Source organism: Aspergillus nomiae (assembly GCF_001204775.2).
Source record: "Aspergillus nomiae NRRL 13137 chromosome Unknown contig00562, whole genome shotgun sequence".
Lineage (NCBI taxonomy): Eukaryota > Fungi > Ascomycota > Eurotiomycetes > Eurotiales > Aspergillaceae > Aspergillus > Aspergillus nomiae.
In genome coordinates this window covers 5,315-16,553 of record NW_015378617.1, presented here as the reverse complement: position 1 = coordinate 16,553, position 11,239 = coordinate 5,315, and the positions used below count along the sequence as shown (strand labels likewise).

The 11,239-nt window shown below is 46.6% G+C and overlaps 2 protein-coding genes across 2 annotated transcripts; both read left to right on the top strand.

The window, feature by feature from the left end:
- Positions 1 to 428: 428 nt before the first annotated feature.
- On the top strand, positions 429 to 1,757 carry ANOM_011608 (bifunctional folylpolyglutamate synthase/dihydrofolate synthase; the record flags this gene model as incomplete). The annotated part of the gene is made up of 4 exons (XM_015556864.1): positions 429 to 446; positions 492 to 599; positions 651 to 1,492; positions 1,547 to 1,757. The coding sequence occupies 4 exons, from the start codon at positions 429 to 431 to the stop codon at positions 1,755 to 1,757; spliced, it is 1,179 nt and encodes a 392-aa protein (XP_015401587.1).
- A 1,492-nt stretch (positions 1,758 to 3,249) lies between these two features.
- ANOM_011607 (uncharacterized protein) lies at positions 3,250 to 3,636 on the top strand (the record flags this gene model as incomplete). The annotated part of the gene is made up of 1 exon (XM_015556863.1): positions 3,250 to 3,636. One exon carries the CDS (start codon positions 3,250 to 3,252, stop codon positions 3,634 to 3,636), a length of 387 nt encoding a protein of 128 aa, XP_015401588.1.
- Between the last annotated feature and the right edge of the window lie 7,603 nt (positions 3,637 to 11,239).

Below are 11,239 nucleotides of genomic sequence, written 5' to 3'. Positions count from 1 at the left end.
ACGTGCAGTAAGACGAGTAGACAAGCCCTGAATACGACACGTAGGGTGCATCTTTCCAGGCGCGTTTATATGATGCGGAAAGATCAGCTGGAGGCTGTGGTTCTCACCTACTAGGATTTCCACAGGGAAAGTAGCATTGTTAAAGGTCCTGTAGGCCCACGGGTCTGACCAGTCTGGTAGCACAAGACTCCTTATGGGACCCTGAGGCGCTCCACATACAATGGACATCCTGCGAGTCTTGCTTAGAATGAAAGCTAAGCCAAATTCGCCAATGGATCGAAGGTTTGGTGACCAGGCGCTTGGGGAAGTCTACACAGTATATGGGGAGCCGAGACATAGATCAGGTGATATCTGACCCCGCTCCGGTAAGCAATTCCACATCGCACGACCATCGTCAAGACACTCATGGCCCCTTGATAATTACTACAATGGGGAGACACTACGATGTGAGTGGCTCGTCGATTCTTGTGTCTACTGTCTAACAATTGCAGGACGCTATCGAGCTGCTTAATAGAAGACGTGCCAGTGCCCAGCCGAGCTTGAGCCAAATGAGAGGCTCGGATGATATGACAAAATGGTTGGAACTACTCAGCTACTCTGTATGGTGACACCAGAAACCATAAGTGTCTGCTGCGGCTGACGTCGAACAGCAAACAGATCTGGGGACTTTGAACATGATTCATGTAGCCGGCACCAATGGAAAAGGTAGCACCTGCGCATATATCTCGTCTATACTCCAGAGCTTTGGGTGCAAGGTCGGGCTCTATACTTCACCGCATCTTCTCAGCATACGTGAGCGGATTCGGATCAACGGCAAACCGATCGAGGAAGACGCTTTCACGAAGGCTTTTTACGAGATATGGGATGTACTGCCACTTGAGCCTACAGTCGACATGGATATCCCCCGGTACCTCCAGCTTTTAACCCTTCTTTCCTTCCATGTCTTTCTCAAAGAGGGGGTGGACGTCGCGGTCTACGAACCACACATGGGCGGCGAGTACGATGCGACGAATGTCGTAGCATCGCCCGTGGTGACAGCCGTGACTCGAATAGCAGAAGACCATGTCAGATTCCTCGGGCCTACCATTGAAGATATCGCTTGGCACAAGGCGGGCATCTTTAAGCCTGGTTGTCCCGCAATTTCATCACCTCAAGAGCAAATTGTCGCTGAGGCTCTTATGAACCGTGCGAATGAGAAAAAGGTCACACTATCGTTCGTGGAGCCTGACCCATCCTTGCCGGTGATTAAATTTCAAAATGAAAACTGCTCACTTGCAACACGAGTGGCCACGGAGTGGATCTCAATCATGATGCCCGACAGCTTGACCAACCTGGCGGGATGTATCGACCGTGGAATCAAGGCATTCGAATGGCCTGGGCGTTACCAGCAGATAAAGGAAGGCAGGCACAGTTGGTTCCTTGACGGTGCTCATAATGACTCTGGGTTGTCCACTGCGGTGTCATGGTTTGCAGAAATGAGCAAGTTACAAAGGTAGAGACAACCACGCATGCACTCCCTGTGTCGGCATCATGCTAATTCTGATAGGATCGACATCGAACACGCGAGGGTGATCATTTTCAGTCATTTCTCGGATCGTTGCGGCGACAAACTTTTACATGCGATCAAGGAATGCCTCGATAGAGAAAGCGTCGAAATAGGGCACCTGATATTGACTACGTACAATGAGAGGCGGAATGGGCTGACAAGAATCGGTATTTATGACCAAGCCCTCACGAAACCGGGGATGACGGGCTGAACTTGTCCTAGACAGAAATCTGAAGGCCCGATCTTCAATGGAAAAATTAGAAGCCTACGCGCGCACTTGGAGAACATACAAACCTGGGTCTACGGTGTGGTGTGAAAGAACAATCGAAGACGCTTTGGAGAGAGCTCGCACAGTTGTCCAGAATCCTTCGTCGATACATGTTTTGATAACGGGAAGTTTGCACCTAGTAAGCGGTGCACTGAGTATTCTCAGCACCAGATGAAGCTGAACAGAGCTCCGTACTATGTGTAGAAATACCAGTCCAAACGTTGGAAAGGATCTCCTCAAAACAAATACGTTCCGGTCCCTGCCATGAAGTAATCTCGTAGTACCTCCGAGAGAAGCTCGCCAGCGAGAGCTTTCTTCACAACAGAATGAAAGAGGTTGACGAATGCGACGTCAAACCCACTTTTTATAAAAATTGATTAATTCTCAACAAGCACTGTCGCACGAGTCAGCTTCTGATCGGCGCTGGAATATATTCTTTCGTACTAATCCACCTGTGCCAGGTTCATAAGCGTGCGTAGGCTTCTTCACGGCTAGTCTTCTTCAGGGCCTATGAATGGGCCCAAACTCCAGGTCCAAGCCTAACCCCTAGGCCTACGATGGGCCTAGACTGGCGTTTGGCCAGATTAGGTTAGGTTAATGGGGTCAGTTATACCTAACCGCTAGATTATAGTTAAATTGATAGGATTTCTATACTTAATTACAGTTAAATTAAAAATTAGATAGTTAATCTAGATTGACTATACTTAATATCAAAAGTATTAATCTTTACTAAGTATAGTAGATAATAAATTAAATTAACTATAATTATATTATGGAACCTGTGTGACTGACCTTGATCTATTATAACTATTAATAAGTACTATGCAAAGGTGGTGGATTGTGGAATGGTTGTTAGGGCATGCTCTAGTGGAGGTACTGCATAGCTTGTGTAGACAATAGATTAAGCAAGGTTGATGTGGAGGTTGGTAGCCATTGCGGCCACTCGCCTTGCCGCAAGATCTCTTTGATGATGGCCTTGTATGACTGCGCCAGAAAGTCCCTCAGAGCAGGGTCGGGCTCCAACGATTGGAGGAGAGATTGCAATCCGGTGATATTGTCCTCAGATTGGTCTCTAAAGAGATATACGACGAAAGTCACAGGCATGGTTGGGGATTTGATATAATCGTGCTGTACAGCCAGATTGAAGCACATTCTGATGGTCTTTATATTTCAATGGCGGCCGAAGTGGGCAGGGGCGATGGTTGGAAGTCTGTTTGCTCCTCCTCGCAGCATCAAATCAAAGCGCCTACCCTTGGTTACACTCCTTATATTCTTCACATCTCACATCAAACAACCCAATATGCCGTCCCAAATCACTACGGTTCTCATCATTGTCGGCACATCAGCCATCGGAGAAGTGTTTGCTCACAAGTTTCGCGCCGCCAGCAAGTAAGTCATCATTACTGGTCGCCGCAACCTGCAGCTTCAACAACTCATGAACGAACCGCCGGGCCTCCACTCGCGCGAGTGGGATATCAGTAACCAGGCGGGGCTCCTCACGGGGCCGAGGGAGATTTTGACGGCGTATCCCACTCTCGATACCATCTGCATCAATGCTGGGGTGCAATGCTGCTTCAGCCTCCTCGATCCCCCGACCAGCACGGAAGAATCCATCGCCAGCAAGATTCAGGTCAACCTGATCGCCCCAGTCTTACTCTTGGGGGCCTTCCTTTCTCATTCTGGAGCCCGTATTAAGGAAGGGCAGCCCGGAAATCTACTAGTTACCAGCTCTGCCCTTGTCTTCCATGCTATCCCCTTTTACCCAATCTACTGTTCTACCAGGCCCGGTATCCACGCTTTTATAGTTATGCTGCGAGAGTAACTGGTCTTCTGCTCTGTCCTTGGTCAACAGAACTTCAGTATCATTGAGATACTCCTACCCTACATGGACATGGAGTTGGATGTGGCACACCGGGCCAGAGAAGGCGTTTACTCGGATGCCCCTAGCGCGGTATATTGAGGCTCCCTAGGTGCGACTCACTAGATTATTCGAGGCTAGAAACGTACTGAATGATATTGGGGTAGGCTTTAGAAAGACGGGGATTAGCGCCTGGCGAGGCTTATTTCGGTCCAATACCGCACAGATCGGGTTCAATTACTAGGCAATTAGAAAGCCTGGATTAGAGGCGCTACAGACAGACCCATCTTGTCAGGTGGTTGATTTTCAACGGTGATTAGCTTTGTATAACCCAAGCAATAATGAATACCAATTGAATACCTTTGTCGTGCAGCATGGTAAAGCAAACTTGTCTTTCTACTCTCGAGGATATATAGTGGTGAGTAATGGTATCTACAAGCTTACATGAGTCTCTGCAACTATCACGTAGCTTCCACTAAGGAGTCGCTTTTACTATCTCCAATGAATAGCTCTTGTGGTGTAATAGCATGATACCATTATGAGTAATATTGGACAAGGAAGCAGCGGCGTGGATATCCGAACTTTCGCTGGGCTGATCTACAACGCTAGCCGAATGGCTATTCTAGGTTACAGTGCGATTACAAGATTAGGTTATCACTGTAGTCTAGCCCAGCAAATAGCTGATAAGGCAGCAATCGACCATGGGGGTCTATAAGTATTGTCTCGAATCCAGCTGCCCTCTTTTTAGTTATATCGAGCGTGATTTCCTCGTAAATACCTGAGATAGACCCACCTGGCTGGAGAACGCCATTTTAGAACCCTTTTACCCACAACCCATTTTTCAAATGCGTAACTGTCCGATAGTTATTCCCAGCAAGGGATGAGCGCAACAAGGACCCTCTCGAGAGACCAGCTTGATATATAAAAGCCTGAAAAAGGCCACTCGTGGTCTCATTACTGTCCCGCTCATCTAATCCTTGAAACACTCCGGCTCCAACGAGAAAAGATTAATAGCCTCCGCCCCTGGTAGTGAGCCCAATCTATGAATGATTATTGTCAGCGAAGCTGAACCTCTTTTTCAATGGAGAGAAGGGAGCACTTGCAACTCACTGTAGGTAGTTCAATACTGTCCACGTTAAACCCGTCTTTGGTCTTGGCCGGCCACCTCCGAAGGGCCTCATCTGCAACACGCTTTCGCTTGGCCCAGTACTCCATCTCTTCGGTGCTCAACCCTGTAGCGGGCCTTACTAAGGTGCCTTTCGGGTATAATGTCTTGATTGGTACGTAAGGCTGTGATACAGAAGGTAATGTAATTGCAGGAGTGCCCTTGGCACTCAGCAGTAATGTTATAGCAAGGAGAATAATAGCAGATATGTTCATTGTGTTTTCTACAACGCACTCTGATTTTACGTCATAGTCAACCAAGCATCCGTGTTACTTAGCCCCGATTTATACCACTATTCTGCACACCGCAGGCATGTGAATATCAGGAGCTAACAGCCTCAACGTGCACGATCAGTTGGATATTATTTGAGATCTGTTACTAAATGATATGTCCGTAATAACAATGTGGCTCACCTTGTGCCCAGGAACTATTGCAACTAACTGTGGATTGTCAAGGCCCCATCTTGGCCTCTAAGGAATGGGCGGCCCTTAGAAATGGTCTCGAAAGGCCTGCATATTGCTCCTCTTATCAGTGCAACTGGTTTTGGTTCTTCCCACCCCTGCAAAAAGGTGCAGTGTAAAGTTACTCATTGTTTCCAAGATTCATCTACCACCCTTAAAAGCACCATTAGAAATTTAGAACAAAATGAGAAAACAGAGGACTTCACAACGACTTTACTTCTTAGAATAATAGTACCCTCCAGATAGCCTTTAGATAAACGGTAAATAAAGTCATATTTAGTTGGCTGGGATGAATCAATCCGAGGTCCGGTCGTAAAGCTTAAAAAATCACGGCTGCATTAAGTTTAGCGACCTCGACTCGTCATGGTTTTACGTTTGAGTAGCTAGTTTTAACAAAAACCGTGCCGAAGATCGGCACAGAAAGGAAGCTGAATGTATTCTCGCTCTGGCCGGAATGTTCCCGGCGATATTTAGGGGCATTTCGGGCCGCATTAAAGGTGTTCATTGTTTGGACTAGAATCCCCCGCTTCGCTGCTGACCATTCGTTTGTGTCAAAGGATAGTCCTAGTTCGTATGGGGCAGACGGCGAGTTCAGATTTTGGTCACACTTATCCCAGCTATAGTGCGCGAGGGGCCGCGGGAAGTGACCGAATCCAAGTCGCAAGGAGCGGAGTATGATTGGATCAGGACCATCGCCGCAGTTGATGGTTCTATTAGCTGGAGTGAGTGCTTATCAAGAAACGCAGAGGGGCGCAAAATATCGAAACCATTCTATCCCGTTATATCGGTAATTGATTTAAGAGTTGCCTCATAAAAGAAACATATCTTAGATCACGGCCGCCTTGGCACAGAGGGTACCACTTTTGTTTGCCATGAAAGGGTACAATGGAGTTGACGTGTTCTAAGGATTCAATGCAGTCGGAACAATCCCGGTCCTTAAAGGGTGGTATAAACTTTCGAAGTGAAACAACGGCGGAGAAGCCACAAGAAGGCTCTGGGTCAGGGCGTGGAGCATAACCAAATATCTTGTCACCCAATCATGTCGAGTATTCGGGACGGATCCGGGGGCATTTCGTGCACGTCAACTCCACTCGGTTTCATTCCGGGTAAACTAGTGAACGTCTAGACGCTAGAAAGTTTAAACAGTTCCAACGGCTGCCAATAATTCCTTCTAGCGTGAGTGTAAAATATCTAAAGAGGTTGAAGATGGCCATACTCAGTAACCAACTCACAGCTTTCAGTGAGAATATTTTCTGGTTCCTGTCACTACCATGGATAGGGAAGTTATCCATTCCCATGGTTCGGTAATTGAATAGGGGTGAGTCCTTTCTCTTCAGAGCATCTGGTGATCAATCCGCGGAGATGAATATGCGGGAATCAATCTGCGGGGAGCAACATATAAAGGTGCGCAGGTGCCTGGTTGAAGAGCAACATTAGACTCTCAGAGCCAGAACAATCCTCATCTTTTGCACAACAGTTGACCCAGTTCCTCAATCCCCTCCTGTTATCATGAAGACTTTCCTGCCTTTTGCGTTTTTGGCTATGGCTGCAGCTTTACCAAGCACAACTCGTGAGTGCATTCTGTGCGAATCATAAGATATCCTTAAAAGCCCAACTGACACCGGAGTGAATATCTGAAGCGGACATCGATACCATGATAGGCCATGTCAAATGTCAAGCATGCACCGACGCCATTCAATTTGTCAAGGCAGGCCTCGAAAGTAATAGCACAGAGAGTGCAGTCGGCGACAAAGTGTTGGAGATGTGCTCCAACCTTAATCCAGAGCTTGCTGAACCATGTCGCTCGATTTCTGCCAAGATTGGACCGCGTGTTTTTGATCTGCTGGTTGGAACTATAGATCCAAACGCGGCATGCGGTGCTGCGGGGATGTGTTAGGCAATATGAGCACCATGCCCTTTGTTTAATCTTGCTCGGTAACCGGCAACAACCTTTGGCATCACTTGTTGAGGTGAATTTGGTATATATTGAGGTTATTTGACTGCGCGCCGATTGGCCGTATTTTATCTTCAATTGAAATTATGCATGTTTGTATCAAGTCTTGTACACCTTATTTCAATGGGCTATCCTGCAATTCGATAACGTCCTTAGGTCTACCGTGACCTACGGTCCAGGATAGAGACAGCTCGAGACATAACTCATAAACAGTGTATTTCAGGGAAATAAACAATATTGTAACGAACGATTACGGTCGAAAGGGAGACTTTGATAGAAGCGCAACCTGAGAGAAGAGAGGCAGATAAAATGGACGATCGGAAATTAGGAAATACATTCATGCCCACATGCCCACAGGCTCGGATACTCTCACAAAGGGGGGCATTGAGGAGTTAAATTCAAGCTTCCTACGGTGAATCCCGATTCAGGTGTGTGCTGTAATACTCCGTTAGTGACTACGTGCGTTTCAGGACTCCTATTGCAAGACTTGGTTGGTAGTGGGTCAACCAGAAATCGGTTTCTCTGGGGTCACGCTGAGATGGTATCGCCTCGGTTGAATCTAGATCCTGTAACCCCATTCCCCGGCCAAAGCCCTGTGGGGGTTGGCGAATTGCAGAAAACCGTGCCTGGGGTATCCCATTACGGTAAAAAGTAGTACCAATCCCCGACAGATCAACACTGCCACCCCACGACCGGCTGAGTCTTGCTTTAGTCGTTACTCTTGTGAAAACTTTGACTTCAAAGTTAAACCATGAGGTGCTTTAAGGTCCTACCTGTGGCCATATTGCCTTTGACTATGACGGCCATCCCAGCAGGTCATCCTGTGCCACAAGCAGCAGCGCTAGGAGGCAACTGGGTGATGTACACCTTACAAAGAATCTGATAGAGCAGCAGCTGGATCTGAAGGATCTTGTATGAATGTCACCAGCTCTCTTGCGGTTGCCAAGGAGCCCCCTCTGCGGAAATCTGGATAATATCCAAAGTATTGTGAATGACTTCTCGTATTTACTCTGCGCGTCGATAAACCAAGAGATCAAGGATTTAGTTAATGGAATCTCCAATATATTGGTTTCAGATTCTGCTTCCAGCTTAGTCGGGGAGCCTCCCAGTCTCTTCGAGAGTATTAAAATTTTTTCTATCGCTGAAATCGCTATCCAAATTGACAAGTATTTAGACAACCTACATACTATACTAACGCCTGATTTGCCTAGAACACTCAGGAGCTTGTTAACGATATTACTATGATAAGGCCTTCGCCAAAGTTTAGTATTATATCACTACCAGCTAAATAATTCTAGCTTATGTGTAGGTTATCTGAACTCTGCTATTAAACATATTCGGCTAGGTATTTAATAAGTATAAGGAAGGGATGGAATAAAGACAATATAGATATTTTTGCTGGGTATTCGATAAAGAAAAGGTCTAGTTTCGATTTTTAAAGTCGTGTGAATTATCTCAAAGAATAGCTATAGAATTATATCATACTATAACCTGTTAGTACTGATTATAGTCTTATTTATTTTACAGCAGATTATTTAGGTGGATAGCCTAGCTAATTACACTGTCTCTCTTGCGGGTGTAAACAGAATTTGAGTGGACAAAATACTGCTGTGGTCATTTGAGTGTTTCACGGAATTTTGCATATGGTAAGTATGTTTATCTTAGTAGCTTTCGCTTCAGCGCGGAAAACGGATAGAAGATTACATAGATATTCAGGCTAGTCTCCACTATCAGAGATAAGGATATGTATTTGATGGTTTCCACATGACGTGCGATGAAGTAGACCTATCACACAAACTTGTGGGGATATGTAGACTGTCTAGGGGACACTCTTATACAAAGCTATTGTTACTACCACCACTTCCTTGAGTAACTAGTCACTCCATGGCCTATTTATAATTCCTATAGTTCAATGAATGAGATTATGCAAGGTCTTGTACCCGCAATAACGTAGCTTTAATTATCCAAGAGTATTTCGATACCTTGTCTCCGAGATTTACCATCAGCTCTACGAAAATAATAAGCCTATATTATTCTCCTCCAGGATTTCTCTTAGTATATTTAACTTAAGCTTAAGAAGCGGGCTCGGGCACATGTTGAGCGCAGGCAGACATGCTCCGTAGTATTTCGTGTAGTATTCTGCCGCCTGGGCCGGAGTGATCAAGGGTAGATAAATATCCACCAACGCATAGTTAATGTAGGACTCGTAGACATCAGCGGCGTGGGTGAAGCCGTTGTGACGCCGAGGGCATCCAGGTTGATTTCTTCTCCTTTTTCCTTGCCCTGCTGGATAGCAAGGTTTTACTTCAATGTGTTGTCTGCGAACCCTGGTCCGTAGTGACTCCCGCATAATTTTGTCCAGATGGCAAAGTCACGGCTCTAGTACTCTGGAAACTGGTTGTAGAACGCTTGGATCAACTTTTAAACGTATTTGGCCGCGGTATCTATCGGCACAACCGTTTTAACACCATAAGAGAACCTGACTCCAATTGGCTGGTCGATGTAGAGCATGTTAGCGTACTTTCCAGCTATAGGCACTCAGCTCCGGCTCGTGGGACCCGTTGTAGAACTAGCGTGGCCCATTCTCCTGGAAGAGGCCAATCATGCCACCGTTGAACCATGTAGCCAGGGGAGCGGTCTCAGGGTTATTGCGGGCTTCAAAGAACCAGAACCACATGTTTATCCCCTCGCCGACAAAGAAGTACCCTGAGTAGGTGTTAACGCCGGGGGTGGTCTCGCATATTCCAGAGTTCTTGACGGCCTCGATGGTTGAATTTGTAGACCGGTCCTCGAAGTCATGATAGATGGTGCCATCGCGCTCTACAATTTTGCGTTGGCTTGCGAATTAGGATGAACCAGATAGAAAGCTCCAAGGTGGCCCAGGGAAAGAAGAACAAGAGAAGAGAACAGCATTGCGTCGACTGGTTTGGTAGTGAAGGCCTGGTACATGGATTACAGCTGGCTGCGAGTATCTTGCAATTTATACTATTGAATCTTGGAACTGCCCCTCTTGTTAGAAAGCATCTTGCTATTATTACGATGCGTCCTATTTGCGCCTGTAGAATACAGGATTCAAACTATAGACTTGGTGCATCTATTCAGCGCTGGAGCCTGGAATCGGAGTCCATTAAAATCATTCCCCGAGGACCCAAAAGGGCATTAGAAGTGGAATCAATGTTCGTAAAAGAAAGACCCCGGTCCTCTGATGTCGCAAGAGTGCATGAATCCAGCTATAGCGTGCAGGCCAACAAGACGCCCTCGGCCGGAGGTAACGTAGAACATCCGCAACGCATACGTAGACCAGGTTTGCTCCGAAACATCCACTGTTGGCATCAACGCCCGGCCTCTATGCCTGCCTGCAGACCCAGTTCCGAGTGTGATTCGTCATATCACGCTACATCTTGTATTGAGTTTTGACACTAAGAATACTACCTTTCCACCTAGCGTAGGGGACACTAACCTTCCTACAAACTACGCAGTTTGCTAAGCCAATTATGTGATTAGGTACTTTTCGTCCGCATGTACCAGAGATTGGACCTAGAATAATAACTTCGGTGGAATTGAGCCCGATTACATTCAGTATTGCTTAATTGTGTAGCATTCCAATCAAGTAGGAACGGAAACAAAAGTACTCGCACTATCTACACCTCAGCGGCCCTGCCACCTGCCATAGGTACATCTACAGGGTATAGATATCTGAATGACTGTACAAATAGCATGATATGGAGTGATATTGAAAGAAACTCCTCCGGAGTAATCCCCTCGCCTCGTCTAGATAATATACCATCGCTTCAATCTTTGCACTTCCCGATACTCTATATACGCGCTGCGTTAAGTGGGACGACTATTGGCGAGTGTCACACCTCCATTAAGGGCCAGTTTGTTGGGCGACCCAGGGCCCTGACCAATAACCACGCCCTTGGTAGCCAGCGCATCAATGCGAGCGTCGACGGTCTTTCCGCCCAGGAGGAAGTTAAGCGACTTAAG